General features: G+C 30.1%; 3 protein-coding genes across 4 annotated transcripts; 1 reads left to right on the top strand and 2 right to left on the bottom strand.

Moving 5' to 3' along the window:
- Window positions 1-1,512: 1,512 nt before the first annotated feature.
- On the bottom strand, window positions 1,513-9,596 carry LOC111628503 (coiled-coil and C2 domain-containing protein 1-like). Its single transcript, XM_023372304.1, has 5 exons — window positions 9,392-9,596; window positions 5,186-5,348; window positions 4,986-5,089; window positions 4,719-4,913; window positions 1,513-1,659 (listed from the first exon to the last, which is right to left on the bottom strand). Exons 1-5 carry the CDS (start codon window positions 9,452-9,454, stop codon window positions 1,528-1,530), a joined length of 657 nt encoding a protein of 218 aa, XP_023228072.1. The 5' UTR covers window positions 9,455-9,596; the 3' UTR covers window positions 1,513-1,527.
- Window positions 9,597-10,511: 915 nt separating this feature from the next.
- Window positions 10,512-15,932, top strand: LOC111628521 (transmembrane protein 237-like). 2 transcript variants are annotated; one of them, XM_023372330.1, is made up of 4 exons: window positions 10,512-11,082; window positions 12,630-12,936; window positions 13,952-14,132; window positions 15,729-15,932. In XM_023372330.1, the coding sequence occupies exons 1-4, from the start codon at window positions 10,578-10,580 to the stop codon at window positions 15,918-15,920; spliced, it is 1,185 nt and encodes a 394-aa protein (XP_023228098.1). In that variant the 5' UTR covers window positions 10,512-10,577; the 3' UTR covers window positions 15,921-15,932. The 2 variants fall into 2 exon arrangements, with proteins under 2 accessions (XP_023228098.1, XP_023228099.1); XM_023372331.1 differs by lacking the exon at window positions 15,729-15,932 and adding an exon at window positions 15,006-15,031.
- A 3,936-nt stretch (window positions 15,933-19,868) lies between these two features.
- On the bottom strand, window positions 19,869-22,365 carry LOC111628501 (ankyrin repeat domain-containing protein 50-like). Its single transcript, XM_023372301.1, has one exon. It carries the CDS (start codon window positions 21,616-21,618, stop codon window positions 20,731-20,733), a length of 888 nt encoding a protein of 295 aa, XP_023228069.1. The 5' UTR covers window positions 21,619-22,365; the 3' UTR covers window positions 19,869-20,730.
- Window positions 22,366-22,624: the final 259 nt, after the last annotated feature.

Raw genomic sequence — 22,624 nt, 5'->3', positions numbered from 1 at the left:
CCACAGAAAAAAAAAACGAAATTACTTTCCAAACAACCCAATAATATAAATATTTCAAAGCAGTAATGCTAAGCCTTGAAGAATATTCTTGGCCTGAAAGACCCACAACAATGTATTCTGAAGCTTTAAACCAAGTTGCTGTTTCAAATCCAAACAGAAGCACTTAAATTATGTAATGAACTGAGAATATCACAATCCAATGTTAATTATTTGTATAAGCTCGGAAAGTTTAACAGAAGCAGCCATGTTATACCTCATAATTTGATGTCTGCACAAGTTCGGCACTGTGTCAAAGTGCATCATCAATTTCTAAGAAATCCTAATACTTAACAATAGATGGATTGTCATATGTGATGAAAAATGGATATAATTTCGTAATTCTGACATGCAAAATCAATAGTTAGATCCTGAACAACTACCAGTACCAGTCCAAAAAGGAAATACTCCAAATGATGGAATTTCGAAGGTCCAGTCCACTAAGAGGTTTCTGATGGTCATGGTGTTAATGCAGAACTTTAATGTGCCTAACCAGAGCAATTGCATGCAGCTTTAGTTAATTAAAAAATGGACACGTCTTTAACAGGGTAATGCTCTTCCACATGTTGCATGTCAAAACACTTACTAAAACACCTTTTCTTGCAGCCGACGCTTTATTATAACGACTTTCAAACGTTTTCGATCTTATTAAAAGACCTTTCTCAAGAAAATAAAATTAACTAAGTAACAAAATAAACGACATAATCGTAAATCGAACACTTAGTACGAATAACTGTTTTTTAAATCTTTAAAATTTTAGATTTAAAAAACAGTTATTCGTACTAAGCGTTCGATTTACGATTATGTCGTTTATTTTGTTACTTTGTTAATTTTATTTTCTTGAGAAAGGTCTTTTAATAAGATCGAAAACGTTTGAAAGTCGTTATAATAAAGCGTCGGCTGCAAGAAAAGGTGTTTTAGTAAGTGTTTTGAGATTACAATATGCAGTCTAGAAAGAATTACATGTTGCATGTTCAGCAAAAGAAAAATTCAAAAATTGGATGAAATGGAGTTGATGTCACATCCAACATAAAGCCCAGACTTAGCACCATCAGACTACTACCTTTTTCAGTCCATGACACACTTTTTGGATGGAAAAAATTTGATTATCTTGTGGATGTTGAAAAATATAATCAAGAAGTTTTTGCCTCAAAATCCAAGGAATGGTTCAACTGCAAATTCAAGATGGGCAAAGACCATAGAACACAATACTTTATACCTTATAAAAACTACAAGGATCCACCATCTGTGTTTATCACATGCATACATTTTATAGGACACTAGGATAATATGACATGGGCAATTGTCACATTATTGGACAATCCTAATTGTCACTATATGACAATTTGTTTGCATAAAATGCATTTACATACATGTAACAGTAATTCATAACTTCCTGACCACTGTGTCTAACCCTTCAAGTTATAATTTTGTATCATTTTGTACAAATAAAAAAAACTATTGTTAACTTTACTACCATATGCTGAATAACTATATTACTAAAACAAAAATATCATCACTTTTACCTGGTTCTTTTTTCTTAGGTATGGCTACTTGTGGAGGAATTTCTTCTTCATTTACAGCACGGCCAGCTTTTGCAGATTTAATTAAACCTTCCAAAGTCTAAGATATGCATGTCAAAATGTTAATCAATTATTTTAGTCAAATTTTAAAAACTATTCACTATATTTAACAAAATCAAACAATTTTAAATCAATGTTATATCAAACTTATATTTTGTTTTCCATATATATCAGAGCCAAGGATCTGAGGAAGACTTTTACAAAATTAATCTTTATACCAACAGTTAAAAATGATTGAAAATTGTTGTCTAGCTATTCATATAAATTATTTCAAATTCATTTACATAAAAATTAGCACTATTCTTCTCTCAACTAGAATATTCAGCTCTTCAAACTCATGAATGCTGGCATCTTACTGTGCATAAATAAACAACCCTATTAACCCGATACAATGCAACAACACACAACCACTGTTGTAAATCATTGGGCTATAATTTGGAATAAATAATTATAAATAATAAATGAATTTGGCACTAGAGGAAGATGTTAGGTGCCATCTCATATTAAAATTAATAATTATAATATTTAATTAAATAATTTAGCAAAAGTTATGGGTTTGAGTCCCACTTTGAGCTGATTCTTTTCTTCCAGTTTAATCTAAATTATTTAATTAAATATTATAATTATTAATTTTAATACCCTAATTTTACTNTATTGTGCATTCATGTCAGTTAAACAGAAGCTTCCAAAGAATTTAAAAAGACAATCAATGCTTGGAATGCTAGAAGAAAAATATTGGCTAATATCATAGCCTTATCTGTACATAAAAAAATTATTCAAAAGCTTGAATGAACTATAAGATTGAGTGGAGATTATTTATAACTTTAGAACACACTAAAGTTCTCATAAACTGTATTTAATTAAAATAAAAAAAATAACACTAACCAATGTATTATAAGGAGCTTAATTTACAGCAAATTAATTATTCAAAACACGACAAAACCTCATTATTTTGAAATTCAAGGGACCAAAAAAATAATCATCATCAAATTATCCAAACCTTTCTTTGAATCAAAGTTTTTTTGTAATTCTCAAATAAAATTATATCATTATCTTATATAATTTTATCCATTGTTTACAAATACATTAATATTACAAGTTAGTAATTTAAGCTATTTCAAAAAAACCATCATTGGCATGTACATTTGGCATGTAATTTGGTAATGAAAACATAACCAAATTACATTCAAAGCAAGACACGAAAATAACATATAAACCAGAAGCTTGTACTTCAATAAGAATTACTGTAAATTTTGTCTTGAGTTCCAGATTAGGAAAATCATGTGATCTGATGAAAACAAGCTCTATTAACAGCTAAAGCTGTAAATACACATTCTATCATGAATACACACTAATACTTAATGGACTTTGAAATTATTGAAACAATAGATTTTTGCAAAAAATGTTCAAAATAAATACCAAACAATTTCTTCCATAAAAATAAAAATTCTCTCTTTATTGGCAATGTGTACAATGTCTGAATAACCTAGAACAGTTGTCTGACAATGTAAAATTGAAACTGAAACTGCCATTTGGGCATGGAAGCTTTCTTATAAACACATAATAGGATGGAAGATTTCAAATTAAACAATATTTTTGTGGGTCACCAGACCAGACAATAATTTTGAATTTCATTGAACGAGTATTTTGAATACACACTATATATATGCACAAATATATGCAAATTCCTATTCTCTTGGCTGGGTGAATAGACTTGACTTCAAATTGTGTGATACTTCAAATTATCTTATATCGAAATAATGCAGTTTTAGTGTAATTTTAAAATTTTTACTTGTATTCATATGAGGTATTTCTTTTGAAAAAGTGAGAGAATAATTTCCCCCATGCAAAATTTTATTTAATTATTAGTCATATGATTTTAATCTTGTATAAAATTTTACTAAAGAAATATCTATTTAATATATTTGGTACAGTAAGTTTTATGTTAGTAAATATATATTGTGTTGTTTGGAAAGTAAGTTCATTTTTTTTCCATGGAAAAAAACACAATATTCTTATGATAAATAAATATTTTATTGAATTATATGTTGACCATTTTGATCAAATACCTGTTACCATCGTTTCTGTCAGTAGCACGATTTCACATTCATAAAAGTTTTGATCGTTGCTTACAAAAAACTAATCCAAGTGATTTTTGACATTGTCATTTCAAGTAAATGTCTTACAGTTAAAAAAAATTGTACAGACTGGAACAAGTAATAATCTGAGTGCGCTCGATCTGGCGAATACGGTTGGTGTGATAGCACGTCCCATCTAAATTATAACAGTTTCTGACGATCAATTTGACAAATTTAATCTCTTAGTGATTTCATGTGTTGTTATTCCGCAGTTTGCTTCAGTTGGTACTTTTATTTTGTTTTCATTGGCTTCAATTGACCATCCATAACGTGGTGCATCTTCAATACTGAAATTGCAAGAACGAAATTTTGTAAACCAGTTTTGGCACTGTCGTTCTGTCAACACATCTCCACCACACGTCACACAATTTTTTTTTTGCTTGAACGGCATTTTTATTTTTTTTGGTAATAAAAAAGCAAAATATGCCGAATATGCTGCTTTCGATCGTCCATATTTGATGGGACACAAAAAATAAACAATTGCACGAAATCAAACAAAATTTTTTACAAATAAGCCATAAAATGCTAGCTGTCAAAATATATAATGATAATACGGTTTAGAACGAAAATGGCGAGAAAAATACCACTAATCAGTCTAGTGGTAAAAAAAACGAACTTAGTTTCCGAACAACCCAATAATTCTTGCTAGTTTTACTAATTTTTTCCAGCCAGTAAAAAATATTAATGTTATAGAATCTGTTATTGAAGATTTATTTGTGTTATAACTAACTATTAATATTATACATAAAATATTTTACCAATACAGAAAAAAATCTATATAAGAACATTATTAGAATTTGAAATGCTGTTATTGTCATAGTAAATTATATTAAATTGTGTTTTATCATCTAGAATATTTCAAATATTCCATCATCATTTTTAAATAATCTTGTTATTTTGCATTTCTTATAGAAGTAATAAATAAAATTTTACTTGTATCATTAACACAATTAAGACAAACCTTTATTCCTCTTCCATATCTTTTTGCCTTTAAATTATCCCCTAAAGATTTAGCAGCACTTTCAGCTAATTTATATTGATTTAGTCTTTCATCCAAAGTAGCAAGTACAGAATTTGGAGATGATTTTGGTGGGGATGGAGGTAAACTTTCTTTTTCTGGAGCAGCAGAGTCCGGTAAAATTGCTTCGAGTTCCGCCTGAAATTTTTAAATTTAAACTTTACATTTGTTACAATCCTCATATTTTCATGATGATAATTAAATTATAACCATTAATTCGTCGTCTCCCGAGGCATTTTCATCATCTTCGTCCACACTGTCAATGTCCTTCATGCATTCGGCAGCTATTTTGTCAATGTCTACCAGCGCCGCAGCTATTAAAGTATCAATGTTTATTAATTTATAACAATAATTATATTTATGATTATATATTTAAAAAAGTTTTATCAATGATAAAAAAAAATTCTTACGGGGTGGTTTTTTCCTTTTAGGTACTCTTGGTTGAGATTTCCCTGATAACAGTGCCATTAATTCATCTTCTAAACCTTCTTCACCTTCACTTCCATCACTACCTTCATCATCAATTCCGATATTTGAAATATCAGAAAGGTCAGGTAAATCCATTAAACCAAGCTAAATAAAAATAAAAAATTGTGAGAAATTATTTGTTTAAAAATTATAAATTATATCAACCCAATTAATTAGTAATGCCAAACAAACTGCTGCATTATTTAATTAATAGACTGCAACAAGGCAAACTTAATGATTAGATAGTGGCCTAACTGCCTATCTGTAGGCATATCTAATCAATATATTAGTCTTGTTACAGTGTATTAATAATCCTGCAGTTTGTTTGAAAATAGAAATATACATCTTTAAATGGCAGTCTGCCTGGACAATTATTCTAGAATATCATCTATCACCACAATGAAGATCATAAAACACCACTAAATCATAAAACAATAATCAGTAACTATTAATAATTCTTCAAATTAGTGGAGATTTTACTTATGATCAGTAAGTATGAACAGATGTTAACACACACTAACAGATGATATTCCACAATAATTGGCAGTGAAAATGGTTGGAGAGTCAAAATGTTTGGAAAATTAAAGAATATAATCACTTTATATGGTATTCAATTAATTTTGACAACAATTTATATATTTGATTATTCAGTCCATGCATACTTTGCAAACAGTATAAATAACAGCTTATGATTTACGTAAACAGTTCAAAACTGTAGGTAATTGAAAAGTATTATCAATAAGAAAAATCAGTCCATTCTTAAATCAAATAGAAATTATTCTTTGCAGAAAATTATTATCTGAAAATGTAAATAAATTTAATGTAGAACCAAATATATATTTACATTTAAAATTCCTAGTATAAAATAGAATTTAACATCCAGTTTTATATATTTTTTAAAATGATAATTACACTATACACTGTAGCATGCTAGAGTATAGTGTGCTATTCAATGGTATATTTGGCATGTACTCCAACCCGTCTCTTCACAATCTTATCTCAGCTCCGATGAAAGGAGTGGTGCAGTTTAAATTACAAAGTCATGGAGCATCTCAAAATTAGTACAAAACAATTTTTGTTCAGTTAAAGCCAACACTCAAAGAGGAAGAAGCTGGATAATGTGAAAAAATGGGCAGGGAAACTATGAAAGGCTTTTTTGCATGCCGTTGCATGCTAGGGTCAATTTAAACAGTGTCACTATCTTACAAAGGAGCTAAGATAGAATTTGATCCCATATGATGAATCTGGGGTTAATTAATGGAGACTATGCCATCAAAGAACCTACTACTTATTACCTATACTTTCATGTACTTGTATTTAGCTATGTAGTAGAAGCACAATGTAGTCTGGTACAGGCAGTGCTTTTGTCTGATTCCTACATACCAAAAAAACAAAATTAAGAGGGCCTTTTCTTAAAATTAGAAGACAAACAGTTTCTTGTAAAGCATTTCATCAGTTTAATGAGTTTTTTTCTGTTAGAAATACAGAAATGGTGATATTTTAAATCAGATTTTTAATGGTGTAATTTCCTTAAATAATTTTTTTCATACTAACAAAAATCATACAAATGATTCTAAATTTTATAGCATTTCTTTAGATTTTAAAAGCATATTTATTTTTACAAACATCAATTTACAACACTAAAATAGCTGATTCATATAAACATAATAAACCATAAAAATTACTTTTAAATTTAGAACAATAGTAGGCAAAAGACTAACAACAAAGCAATTTTTGTGTGCTAAATCAAGTACTAAACATTACAATTAATTGATGCTTGATACAAATTATTTGTATCAATTTGAAAGTAATTGGTATCAATCTAAATGATTGAATAATTAGCCAGATTATAGCCCGATATTTAAGGCAATTGTAGGTTATTTCAGTATTACAATTAATCACAAAAGAACCAATATCTGGCTACAGAAATAACACATAAAACCCAAACAAATAATTATTTATGTAAAGAACTTAATCAATTGTTTCTGTACACAGTAATAATCATAAAATTACAATATTATCTTGTTAGAATTTATCATTTTGAAAGATCATGTATCCATGGTGGCCAGACTGCAGCTCTTCTAGATTCTTATTGCAACTCTTGTATATCAGATCCTTACCCCATAATATATACTGTATGTAATATATACAGTACTGTATATAGTATATATTGTAATATATACAGTACTGTATATAGTATATATTACATACAGTATATAGGTCATACATGAAATACCATTCCAATATGATTCAGGTCTCACATATTTCTGATTTGTATATGGCTCATATCATGACTAGGTTTGGCCACCTCTGCTATATTACATTAACTAGCTCCAATAGCACTTATCTAGTTTGAGTAAAGTATATATATTTAAAATGAATAAGATATTTAACAGAATGATACACTTGATATGAGTAAAATTCTCTAAAACAAGTCCTACACAATTACCTCTTTACTAATGTTGCATATTCCTAAATGAAATGCTAATGCAATTATAATGTAAAATTTGTTGACTTAATTTCCTATATCCTATTATACAAAATCAACATCAGGTATACTTCATCTAGTATGCATTCTTGGAAAAATTTAAGATAACAAGTAATCCTCATAACCTTCAATACAATTTTTCAATATTTTATAATCATCATTGTCTTTTCAAATCTCTTAACATTTGTCACTTTAAGCATCAGTAATAGCTGGCTGACCCAGCATAACTAGGTCAGCCAGCCTATCACTCTGGAGGACGGGGCTGTCGAGACTTCGTACAGGGCCCAGAAATAGAGTGGGCCCCTTTTGCCATTTTTCTTTTTTGAACAAAGGAAAGGCAGACTATTCCTTTATTAATAAAAAGAAGTCTTAAAGATTTTATTATTCTATTAGTAAAAAATAGCATTAATTTATAGGTGGTAGGAACCAGAATGGGTCCCTAAATATTCTCTGGGCCAGAGAAAAATTCCCTCTTCTCGACGACCCCATTGGGAGACCGGGCATCAAATCTGAACAAGCAACTGTTGGAATTTTTCATTGTCCGTCTATCCGGTGTATGTCAGACCCTCTCTCAGCACTCACCTTTGTCACAAGCCTCAACTTACCCACATTGGGAAGAATTTAAAAGGCCCTCTTAGTGCCCACAGAGCAGAAAGAGACAAAAACGGAAAAACATCTGACATTTAATTATCAACATTTATTAAACTGGAATTTGTGTAAATTAATTTGTATATCAAGTACTAATACTTTAGCCAATTAATATTGCACAATTGCAGATGCAAATGACCATCTGTACCTTAACAAAGCCATAGAACACACTCATAGGAGCAAAAAAGTCAAAGAAACCTTTCCTCTGCACGCAACCCTCGGCGAAATATAGTTCCACGAAATTGGCCTACTTCCAAGACGTGACCGCTGTGCACTCTGCCAAGACTATTTGGCCCAAGCAACCATGCCTGTTCCGAGTAGCCACTCGACCGTATGCAAAGTACTGAACATTATATAGTTTGGTTAGATTTACCCTATAGTTTTAAGGGCGAGCACTAAGGTATGTACAGTAGCAAGCACCGAAGCACACGTCTACACGCAAAGCATCAGTCGAGACTCACTTTGGCTCACCTCGACCATTAATGACAATTAATACACAATCTTACCGTTAATGGTACTAAATTGAAACTCAAACCCAATTTATGATTTTTGAATTAAAATTTCTTTCCAAATAAAGATTAAATACAGTATAAGAAATTAATTATCTTTTCATTTATATTTATTCCCTCGGCTTTAAACAACATTAATTATGCCTAATCTGTCATAAAACAAAAAAAAACAGGCGTGTCAAAAACAAGATGGCGTCGTTCGCCGATATATTTACGCCGACGTTATTCATGCCTTTAATTTATTTCATTTTCGTTTATTCAGTTTAAATCGTTTCGAGTAATCATAATAAGCACCGTTTACGATTTTTGTGTATTTTAAACGCATAAATCTCTAAAAAAAGATGAATAAACAAGTATTTACGTATCGAAAATCTCAACTTAACATGTCAAAAATTTAGAGAATGACGAATTATAACTGCACTAGAGTATTTAATATGAACGGACAGGTAATTATAATTAAATATTTAATAATAAATCACAAACTCCAGCCTCAATGTTCTTACTTGAGACATGGGATTAGTTTGAATCCCACGTTTAGCCGCTCCTCCACGTCTTCTTCCTGCCATTTTCTTTTTAAATTAATTAATTCTATAATTTAAAATCACTGTTTAAATAAACGAATTCTCTCTTTTAAAACTCCTTATAGCAACCTCAATGTTGACATGAATCCGCCATATTTTAGTAAGTTGCAATATTTGAAATTTAATAACGCCATCTACAATAATTTTATATTTAATTTCAAAAAATTAAATTACTAACAAAAAAATTATAATTTTTCGAGAAAATTTATAGTTAAAATTGTTATTTCTGATTTTTTTTTAAAAATGGCACTTTTATATTTAAATCGCATCTTAAAATATTACTTTATCGCGGAAGCTAAATGCAACTTACTTCTGTGAGAGATCCGAGATCGAATCCCGAAGAGCACCCAAGAATTTTGTTTAAGCAATTGTCCAGATACGTTGTGCCCAGTCCTTTACTATCATGATGGATTTGACCGAATCGACGACGGGTATGAAAAAAAAGGCCCTCGTACTGTCCACGAGGTGAGAGAGCCAAAATTGAAAAAAATAAATTACTTTTTGACAAGGCACCATTAAATTTTGATCGATCTTTTCATTTTTATTATATTATAAGATTCAAAATGGTGCGACTGGTGGTCGGGAATACGGCACGATACGTCTGAGTCGCATACTCTTAAAAGTTTTGAGCGATGTCTCATCTGTTCTTCTATTTTAAATACAATTTATCTCATTTTCTTTATTTGTCATTTTTTGCTGTAACTAATAATAATATTTTATCATTTCTCTTATAAATCGATTTGAAAACTTTTTCTGTTGATAGTAACGTAGTTAAGACATTTCTGTATCTTAACTAGGCAACACGCTTTTAATTTTATATACATTTACAGTATATCTTATTGTGTATTTCATTTTCTTAACTTTTAGAAAATCACAAAATTCTAAAAAATGGAAAATTTCGAAAGCATAAATATTTTTAATACCGTATTTATAAGTTAAATGCTTTAAAAAGTTTTAAATTTGGGCTAAATTTTTGGCGAGTCAAATTCTTTCATTTTTAACATTCTGACAATAACTTAGAGGGCGTAGTTGTGATGTTAGTTTGTTTACACACGTGCTTGCGAATGGATTATTGTTTAGATTTGATCTAATTACATTTAATTTTAAAATGAATGAAAGAAAATTAACGAGGAATTTATCACCGCTGCCAAAAATCGTAAAATCGGAACCACTTCCGAATATCAAGTCAAAAAAATCACGCAAGAAATCACAAAAAATCAAAATTGTAGAAGGTAACCGAAGGAATTTAGAAAATGAAGAAGAAGAAGATAAAGAAATTCAGCAAAATATATTTTCTATAAGTGGAAGACTTCACGATTTGGATAAAGATGGTGATTCTGAAGTTAAAAGTATTGAGGAAATATCAAACGACGATCAAAATAGACAATTGCCTGTTAAGCCGAAAAGAACTAAAAAAAGCCGTAGTAAACATGGTCCATCTCAGGAAGTAGCTAATGAGAATTTAGCAGAAAATCCTGAAAACAGAGAACAACAGACTAATATATCAACAGAAAATCAGAAAGATAGAAGAAGTTCATCCATAGGTTTAAGTGGAAAATATCCACAACATAGACAGAGTCAGTCAGTTGGAAAACTTTTTGTGGAACATAAAAGTTAGTCTAAATATAAAATACTTTGATATAAAGATTTCATTATTATCTGTTCATGCTATTTTAATTCATTTATATAATTTATTCATTCTTTTTATCCTGCAAAAAATAATACAGGAAGGTTTGTATAATGCATAGCAATTAAAAATTATTTTCCTTACATTATATATAACAGATTATTTATCATTACAAATGTAACTCTGAATAAGGCACCCAGAATCTTATCACAGCTATAGACCTTGCCTGTACAAATAAAAAAGTCAAAGGAATCAATGGTCTTTGTGTGCCAACTCTTTGCATATGTAGTCCCCCCGAAATAAGTTCATCTGAAATTTTGAAGCCCCTCAAAAATGAGGAAAATCTGGAACTATTTCTCAAAATAATGCTAAAAATTGACCATTTTCTGCTTTACTAAAGATAGCTAAAAGCTCGTAAAATATGAGAAACATTATTGCACTGACTACTACCAATCAAGTTGCATGCTCCATTAAGCCTACTGTGTGTTTAGCTACCTGTTACAAAAACTTTAGAGGCAAATATCTCTTCAAATGTTACATATAGACATATGGTTCCTTTGGCTTTTTTGACCATCTAGGTTTATTCAGAACTGCAATTTTACCAACTTATCTATCATCCAGTTTTCTAAATATATTTCATGCAATTTATAAGAAAAACGACAATTCGATTTCATCTCACAATTTACGACAGATGTTATATCAAAGGTACGGACAATATTATAGTCGATGCACAATCTCGGATAGCATCGGTGGAAATTCCTTCACCCATCGACTACCTTGACGTTGCACGAGCACACAAATTTCATGACTTTATCAGGCTTGAAGTGTCTTCATTTGTATCTATTATAGACTATTGTCATCATTCTTCATATTTCATATTGATAACATTCACTACACCTCACTCCCACAAGCTGATCTTACTATAAGTAAAATTTGTGTATAAAGGGCAAAATTGAGATCAGCCATGTTATTTACATCTCTCCAATACCTTGTATCGAGCAACCAGTCTATGTTTCAGATTATACAGTAATACTTTTATCAATAAATCTCCATTTCACTGTTGTTGTTTATATTTACAAAACTAAACATCTCTGTTCAGACTAAATCTTTATTAATCCATTAGCAACAGCAGCTTGTCAGATTATTGTAAATAGAATCTTGAATTGCAACAATTAATTTTGTTGAAATATATTTTTGTTGTTAATAATATAATATGTTGATAATGGAAACATTATAAGTTTGGCTAGACCTATGACAAGGTAGTTGGGTGATGAAAGATGGGTTTGACATATCTTAGATTATATCATCCTTGAAAAATTCTGAACTATCAACCTGGACTTAAATTCTGGTCCTACAGAGTGGTAGGTCAATGTCTTATCCACCCCATTATCCAGCTGTCACTATTGTGCACTTCAAGAAACATCAATTTACAATTATCTTTATTTTGTGAATGTAAATTTAAAATTATTTTCATTTTATAATTTGTTGGTTAACTGTTTTAATGTTTTCCAATTGCATATTTTTTCTTTTCAGATAAATTTATATCAGTAGATCAGTCGGAAGAAAACGAAGACTCAAATAAAATTAAATCATACTCTCCTCCCTCACAATTAGCATTAGACGTGGCCATAAAAAATCAGAAATATTTTTGTATTGTCGGAACTTTCTGCTGCGGTCTGCTGGCCGGAATAGGACTGTGGCAGTGTGTCATTCCATATCAGTCGGATCCTCCGGAAAAAGACATTCACAGTTATCTTAATTATTGTAAAAGATGGATATTACCTTTTCAATCTTTATTTTTTTCACTTTTGGTAATTTCTACAATATTTGCTTTTGATAGGTAAGTATTATTTTATGATTGTATTTGAAATGTAATTGTAAATTATTTAACAAAAACATAATTTCACTGGACAAAGCATAAATAACATTCATAGTAAATAACTATTTCTAAGGATAGCATGGATAGTTGGAAGATAGCATTATATATACATTTTTTTAAAAATAAAAATGTAAAAAAAAAGCATTTTGATATCTGACAAGGTGGAGGTGTCCAAAAAGTCACTGTGCAGTGGAAAAGGTTTAATTAAGTAAAGTTTTAATAAACGTGAATTTTTATATACAATATTGCATTTTCTCCTATTGCAAATGCAGAAAAATTTTCCAAAGGTCTTTTGGGGCCTTTGGGAAACATTTCTGGATAGTGAGGTCCAGAGGCCTAGCAGGCAGGAATTTATGGGAGTTTATGCGATTGGCAAAGAAGTCATCCAAAAACCAGAATATCCGTGAGCAAGTGTTGCACCATCTACTGCAAAGTGGAAATATGGACATACAACTTATGAATCCCACATGCAATGTCATGCATACCATTTTAATTTTATTACAAAATTCTCGATGCACAGTAACTTTTCAGACACAGTAATTGAATTGGAGTTGCAATTACCAATACGAGATGAAAACTTAAATGTCCTATTTTTATCATAGTAGTTCTCAGACTGACTGGAATGAAATATAATATAAATTATTACTTTATTATCTAAAAGAAACAAATAAAAATAATTTTCACATATGACATTAGCATAAAGTAAACACTTAAGATATTTCTCATTTTCTTTTGCAATACTAAACAATCATACTTAGAACTTATACATCATCTGTTTCCTTATTTTTTATTGCAAAAACCTTTCACTTGTTAATTTTCTTCCTAAATAATCAATTTTTCTTGGATAATTTTGATACATTTATAATTTAACAAAGATAGCCATAAACAATAAATATGATAATTTATTTCTCAGATAAACATCTGCATTTTATTTATTATCAAAACATTATTTTGTAATATTTATTTTATATTTCAGATACGATCTGTTTCATCTACGGTGGAATACGATAAAAAAATCATTCGTCTGTCAAAATGGGCTTGTCATCGTTATTATATATCCTGTGACTTTAATATTATCTCTTAGCGTAATTGGCATCGATAACAAAATTTCTCTTTACGAAAAGAATTCGTCTTTGTGGATATCCATGAGTCATCAAGTAAATCTTTATAGAAATTATTACTTTTTTTAATTTCATATGCTAGAGAAATACTAAACCTGCAGCAATGATCTTTATGTTATCAATTTAACATTTATATATATATTTTTTTATTTTTTTTACCCTGTAAATACTAAGAGGCCTTTTAATCCTATCCTTTACGGGTTTGACCAGGTCCACAGTGAGAGTGGCTGAATGATGAGGGGCCCAACATAAATGAGACACTTCTGGTGTATTTTGATCTATCTGATTTGTTCCAGAGTACTCTACAGCCACTTTAACCACTCAGCCATCTGTAGCCATTATGTTATATCACATATAAAATATATAATTGCTGTATTAATGATTCAATATTTTAATATTTTTAACAGAAAGTGCAGACCAATCTTTAGTATCTGAAGAGTATATAATTTGTTTATAATATTCTACAAAGTAACTGGTTAGAAAATGTTCCAGTGTTTTTTCTAAATTTTATTTCATAGTCTCAAAAACTGCTTTTTCTGGTTATTTAGATAATAATTTATATGTACTGTACTGTACATACAAAACAATGGATTAAAAAATATGATCTTGAAGGAAAAGAATTGCAATAATAAAGAAATGGCAAAAAAGCAATTGCTACGTTAGCCAAAACTTGTCTAATATGACAGATGCATAATCCTTTTTTATTTTTCTACTCCTAAATTTAGATTCATCATTCAAATTTAGTTATAATAAGGAAAAGTATGCTCAAAACTTGATTTAATCAATAGCTCTTATTTGAAACCCTTCAAATTTCTTCTGTATTCTTCAGTTTATATAACTTTACAATATCAAAATAATTTTTAAATGAGGAAATTTAATTTGAAATACATTATTTCTTATCTTTAACAGTAAAAATCATATTGCTGAGACAGAGTACAAAAAAAAAAAAAAAGATTGTTAGCAGGTGATTGAAATCAAGGGACAAGTTAACAATCATGACAACAAGTAATATTTTTTGAATTTCATTATTGAAAAGCTATTTTAAAGATTTATCCAACTTGACAATTTAATATGTATAAGTTTGATACCTTCTATTTTAAAAAATTTACAGAAGTAATTGGAAGAAACACAGGGTCTTCATTTTTTTTATCCTTATTATACCTTGAGAATATAGCAGAGTTGATCTTTTTCTATAGAGTCCACCTCAATATGTCTGCCTAAAAAGATAACTTCCATATGACTGTTTATTCCTGAGGTGTGATGTGGCCAAAAAATAAATATTTTATGTTTATTTAATTACTTTTGTGAATTTTTAAAAAATGTAATTGTCATCCTGGCTGTTTTTATTAATATTGATACTTAGTTTTATGGCGTATTGCACAGGATTGACTTTTATAGAATGTGTTAATGGAACAATATCAAGGTAAAAATATCATTTAAAGTTGTAAAATGTATATCATATTTATTAAAATTGATAATATTTTCAACAAAGTAAATCAAGATTATTAGATAAAATTGCATTTTGATAAATTTTGTGTAAAAAATACATTAAAATGATTTTTATGAAAAATGGTCTTGATTTGCACTGCTACTTATAAAACAAAATGTTAAAATAAAATAAACTAATTTTAGGAAATGGTCGACGAAGTTGTCTACTGGAGAAACATGAACACCGCTCGATGTACCGGAGCGGTACTAGGTTGGATTATAGTCGCTATCCTGCCCAAAAAAGACTACTTTGGGGAATTCCTGAAAAGAATTCGAGAAGAGGACGACAGTATTCCCGACACGTCTCGATCCGAAAATCAATGCGGATCGGTATAGATAATAAATAATGTAAGTATTTTTAACTAATAAAAAGTTAAAGTTTTAGCAATATAAAAAAGGTATTTCTCTTTTTAGAAAACTAAAACTGTGATATAGAAAAACTGTGATGAAAGAATTTTGGATGTTTACAAAGAAGACTCCCAAAATCACATAAAGTTTTAGTATACGGAACTGAATATAAGACGGTACATTTTGTAAATCATACTCATATTTTACTCGTAATCAAATATTTGAATGATTAGTTATGAAAATGCACATTTGGATAGGTTTAATAATTTAGCATTGAAATATCCAAAAATTAACTAAATATTTCATTCAAAGTGACAAATTTTAATTGCATAAATGCTTTATAACTTAGCAGTCACATCTCACCATGCAAACAAAATTATTATAGATTTGTTTAAAAGAATATTTGTGAAGCAAATTCCATCCTTTTGAATTAAACTTGTCATTTTTTACAAAATATCTTTGCATTCTGTAAGATTTTAGCATTTTAAACAGTTTGATATGCAGTTTATCCAGTTTTAAATTAAAATTTTTGTTCAGAATATTATCTACATAAATGCAAACCATGCACAATTAATAGAACACAGTTATTTTCAGCATTAAGATATACGTTTAAGGCAAAAAATAATTTTTATCATAAATTTGCTACATGATATTATTGTGACAAAGGATAACAATGGACTTTTCACAATTAGAGAAAGCCAATAACTGCCAATTTGCACACAAGTATATTTTTAATAATAATGATATTGTTGCATAAGAGAACCATTTAAGTGATTTATAAGACACTAAATTTGGCTCTGTGTAATTGTAAATAAATGACCAAACTGTTTTAAGAATTTAAAAAAGAAAACTGAAACTTTATTTGACTTTCTTTATTGATAAAAAATCATTGAAGTATAAAAAAAATCTTTAAAGGTTTGTACATTTCGCCTCTTATACATATTGACAAACATCATATAAATACATAAAATCTATAATTCTTTTCAGAATTATATAATGTATATCACAGAATTAGGTCAACAGGAGCTATTGGGTAGGGCCATGGAGAGTAATCGCATCCTCTGAGGCTAGGACCTCTTCTATTCTTCTGACATAATGCGGTTTGGTTTATTATATTTTCCCCCATTTATGCATTGAAATTATATTATATAGATTGGTTTTCTAGACTTTATAAATAAAATTTTATTACACAGATTCGGCCAGGAAGCGTGGCTACCGTTACAGTTTTCCGAGCCCGTCGTTGGCTCTGCCGGCAACATAAAGAAGCAAAATTAAATAAATTTAAAGCATAATTAAAAGAATATTTTACAGTGGAAGACAAATTTCAAAAACATTTTAGTATTTGACAACAACTGCAGAACAAATACAAACGGTTATTGTTTAAAATCGATAATAAAAGCAAGTGAAAATAAGAATCATATTAAAGTAAAACAGACTTAAAATTTAGGAATACTTTATGACATATACACACTTTGAACTGCTTTTATTAGTTGAAAGATTAAAAAGGGAAAATGTTAATGGCATTTTATCCAAAGTGTATTTAATTAAAATAATTTTCAGAATTTTGGAAACAGTTTATTCATCTATTTATATAAAATAATCTAAATTCTTTTAAATAATTGTAACATTAAAAATATAAAAATTTTCTTGTTGACTATAAATTGCACATTGTTTATGCTTCCGCTTACATATATAGTTAATAAGTATGCATAAATAAAGTATTGCATAATGTTTCTGAAGCAAATAAATCTGATCATCAAATGACTTCATCAAAAACTTTTGTCTACTCTTTACATTGTTAAATCATAATTATATATAGATAAATTATTTAAATAAAGAAAATTTCTATAAGTGTTAACGAGCATGTTTGAAAAGTCTTTGTGAGTTAAACTCATTTGTCAAATCATTTTTTGGAGCATAAATATCATATATGGTTAATTGTCTAGCTGATTTATTGCATAAATTCATGAAAAATTTTTAAATGCCTTTGATGAAGGTAAATAATTGAAAATAAATTCCAAAGCTTTATTTTTATAATGCATAAATTAGTATTTGCAAAATGAAATTCTTTCAAAGTGATGCAAAATAATTTTTTGTACGCACCACTCTCTCATGATGTCAACATTATTGTTTTAAAAATTATAACTTTATGTAAATTTGTATTCATTTTTTAAAATAAAGTTTTGATAAAATAAATGTGTAATAAATTGTTACAAATGGAAATTTTTAAGATATATTCCAAGAATGTTCCATTGTTTCTGTTTTCTCTATTTTTGCGGGTGGATGTACTAGAGGTTTATATTTCATGTTACCGTGTTTCGCAAATCTCAATTGAGCTGCTGTGACATGCGGTAGTAAGGATGAATCTCTGTTATTATACAAAAAATAGAAGATGTTTACAAAGTTAACCCAAAATGTACCTCAGAAGTCCAGTGTACGCTGTCTCAAAGGATTCCCAAGCTCAGTTTTGGTAGCAAGCAGCTGTTGGCCAAGCTATGTGGAACTGCCCGTACTTATGCCAATTATATAAATAAATTTCTAGATTCTTTATACTTTAAATCTAGGATTCCCAACCTGAGGGATCAAACATTTTATCTAAGGAGTCGCTAAATAAATAGGGATTGTTTAAGAGAGGGTGGAAAAGTAAATTTTTTCACCATCTCTTAAACAACCTCTATTTACTTATTGTAATTAATTCATATTTTTAATTCCTTTAATTATATTTATTCCTATTTTTAATTAATTTTTATTTCCCAATTAATAGTTGAGCCTGATTAAAATTATGCTCTGAATTAATTATTTTGGTTTACACTATAATCCTGTTTAGACTTGAAAAGCTGCTACACCACATCTCTAATATTTTAAATATTTTATCTCTCTGCAATAGCCTACAATATCTATAATGCTTTTAGAGCATTACAATATGCTCCAAAGCACACACTTGGATTATATTGTAATATGTAGATGGAAAGTAAACATAGCATCAATGTAATGCATTAATAATACTTACACATTAATTATAATAAAATCTTTAAATGTAACAAACTCTGCTGCTTACACAGCAGATTTTCTCAAAGCATTATTTTCATTTGCCTATTTGCAAGCTCAAACATTTATTGAATTCTAATGCATTTGTTACCTAGGATTGTGTAATTGTGACCAAGAAAATCTAAGTCCCATTTTTATGACTTTTTTTTACTCTTATACAAGTGGGAAAAAATGAAAACATGAACTGTCAATAGATTAATCTAATGAAGAACTTTCAACCATTTTGACATTTATTTGACTGAATGTTTGGGTTTAACATTCAGACATAAAGTTTAAAATATTTATAAATATAAATTAAATGAATATCTTTAAATTTATCCATCACTTGATTAAAATATGTTTTATAAAATCATTCTACATCTTTGCACCCATCTACAGCATGCCATTTACAAAGTTCTACTCCAGAGAAGGGAATTTGATAGATACTTCTCTTACATGAATTTAAGTAAAGATGTGACCCGTTTCTTCTCGTGTTTTATGTGGCATCCTCGGCTTTGTGTCGGCTTAACTGGTTTGAGAATCTATAGACACCTATCGTGATTTGTCCTATGTCTTTGAGAATCAACAGGTCATTTAGATCTAAATGCTTTGCAGCTGAAAACTTGCACTGCTTTGTAGTATCAAAAAATTAGACATAACTTTATTGCTTATAAGGATTTTAACATATGAAATGTACTATTTAGGCAAATAGTAATGATTTTTGACTTGTATAGTGGTTACATTTTTTATCTCCAAGCTTTCTACACATTCCTATGTGCAGTGTTTCACATTTAGGAATCTTTGTGATCGAACGGTGTCAACGTTATAATTTTTAAATTGAGGATAATATTTTCTGAAATAATAGAGCATAAATTTATAAAAATTAATATTTTATTATTGTTAAAAATATTCATACATTAGTTATAACGACAACAGTTTTTTATTGTAAGAATGCACTAAAAAATTTGGCATTAAAGACTTAACCAACAAATTAAAAGACATTTAAATTATTATACTGATTAGATTAATAACCAAAACTTTATCCGATCTTACACTCGGATTGAGATTTTCCTTATTATTTTCTAGATAAAGTAACATAGATACTTCATTTACACAAGTTAATTTCTGTATAAGTTGAACCTCACTTCCTTTGTGTTATAAATATTTTAAAAATCCCCTCAAATACTTCTAAAATGCATTTCCAAATTAGTTGCAAGGAAGCTACAGAAGTTTAAGCCCTTCTACACCTATTTTAAGGAGGTTAGATAATTTTCTGTGTGTTTAAAAGAAACAAACATCCAGAAATATATAGTTAGAATTCTAAAGAAGCTTAAATCTTTCTAAATATACAAAGACTTCTCTAATTTTAACCCTTGTAAACATATAGAAATCATAAGTCTTTCTAAACACACAGAAACCTGTTAATAAGAAACTCGTCTAGTTTCTTTACACAGGTTTTTGTGAGTTTAGAAGGGCTTAGAAACTCTATTTATAAGCAATTAGAGAAGTTTAAGTCCTTCATTGTAAGGCAGTTAAAGCCCTAAGATCTTCCAGATGTAGAGAAACCTGTCATAGAGAAACTCATCTATTTCTTTATAAAATTTTCTTGGTGGTTAAAAGGGCTTAAAAAGTCGATATAAGCATACTAAAAGCTATTTTTAAGCAACTGGAGAAGTTTCATTTTAAAGCAGTTAAATCCCTAAGATCTAAGTTATAAAGAACAAGTTTATGCCCTTCTAAACTTAAAGGCCTTTAAACATACAAAAAGGCATTACAAAGAAGTACACTCGTCAAAACTGAAGATGGTTGGCACATTGAGCATCTTCTCGTCCACCGAAGGATGCGCAAGTAGAAGCTTCACAACTTCCGTATTACCCTTACTTGCAGCAAGATAAAGGGCAGTATCACCATTAACATCTTGCCCATTAACCGGGCAACCCACTTCTAACAAATGAGCCACCACCTCGGATCTGTTACGTTGTGCCGCGTGATGCAAAGCCGTCTGTCCGTAACGATCACATATTTTCGTGTCTGTACCACACTTAATTAGAAAGATGGCAGTCGAGTCGTAACCTTTATCGATGGCGCAGACTAAAGGTGTTTCACCTCTCTCGTTAACAACGTTCAGATCTACACCTCTGTTCAGAAACAACTCCATAAGTTCCCCACAGTCGCGTATACTTGTCACCATTCTGTGTAACAACGTCTCGCCTCTGTGGTTGTGTATATTGATGTTAGTACCGTCTACCATCCTCTTGAATATACTAACCGTAACGTCGTTACAACCGTTACTGCTGAACGTCTTGATGAAGATGTGCAAAGGGGTGTTACCGCTGAGATTCTCTTGAACGTTCAAGTCGGCTTGCCCACTATCCAGTAATAAATGGATGATATCCACGTTAAAGTAGCGCGCTTGGCACACTAGATGTAACGCAGTCTCACCTTGAACGTTACGTGCATTGATATCGACTCCCGCATCTATCAGCACCTTAACTATACCCGCATCACCCCCTATAACAGCTTCGATGATGAGGGGCCTTCCATTGTTCTCCCAAGAGATGACGTTGGGATCTTCACCCCTGTCCAACAATCTGCACACTTCTTCTACGTTGTTATCGCCGACAGCAGCGTACAGGGGGTTGTTAACGCTGTTATACATTTCTAACACCCTCTTGCCACATAATATTCGTGTGTCGACTCGTGTAGTGTGACGTTAAGGAAGCAAAACTCGCCCACTTCCTCTCGTGTGTTGCTTGTGTGACTGGACGAACGATAAACAATCAGCTAGCTCAACCCCCCTGTTTATCAGTTAAAGAGAGGTTTTAGCGTAACCAAACTGGTATAATTCCTCCTGTTTTTTATACACTACTCGCTCGTCAACCCCCCTCTTCTAGTCGTAAAATTTCTTTCTTTTTTTTGAGTCGATCGGTGAGGTGGTTACGTGCGACGTTTAACCGAGTAACTTCAACATTGATTGATGTGGTGTGGTTAGTAAAATGTTACGAAACGTGAGTTATATACTAGGAAATTTTCCGATTTCTGCCTCCCTTGATAGACGAGTTACCGTACTTTATGTATGACGTAACGGAGATGATGTTACGAAAATTCATCTTTTAAACGGGAAAGTGTTTCGTATCTGTTATGTCACGCGTTACGTAAATTACTTAATTTTCTACAGGTGAACGGGGATTTTTAACCAAAAACACCCTTCGTAACACTACTTTTTGGTTAAAAAGTTGCGTGTTTTTAAAGGAAATTAGGTTTGTTTCTGTGTGTTTCCTCCAAAAATTGCATAAACTGTCGACATTTTCACAGGAAACGAAGCCATTTTTATGTATAAATTCTTCTAAAATTGCATGCAAATTCTCTGCTTTTTACAGGAAATTGCCTCATTTTTATGTATGAATCCATCTAAAAAATAGCACGCAAACTAGAAAATTTCCATAGGAAATGCATCGAATTTACATGCATAAATTCCTCTAAAGATTGCATATAAATTCGCCGTATTTTTACAGGAAATCAATCCGTTTTTATGCAGAAATTCCTCCAAAAAAAAATTTACACGCAACTCCCTCACTTCCATGCAAAAATTCCTCAAAAACCACCTCATTTACACGCAGAAAATCGCACGCAAACCTCCCATTTTCTGTAGGAAAATTCCTCAT

This window comes from Centruroides sculpturatus, unplaced genomic scaffold (genome assembly GCF_000671375.1).
Source record: "Centruroides sculpturatus isolate CEXI.00-Female unplaced genomic scaffold, Cexi_2.0 scaffold615, whole genome shotgun sequence".
In the NCBI taxonomy this organism is placed as follows: Eukaryota; Metazoa; Arthropoda; class Arachnida; order Scorpiones; family Buthidae; genus Centruroides; species Centruroides sculpturatus.
The sequence above is the reverse complement of the archived record's forward strand: the minus strand, read 5'-3'. Positions and strand labels throughout refer to the sequence as shown.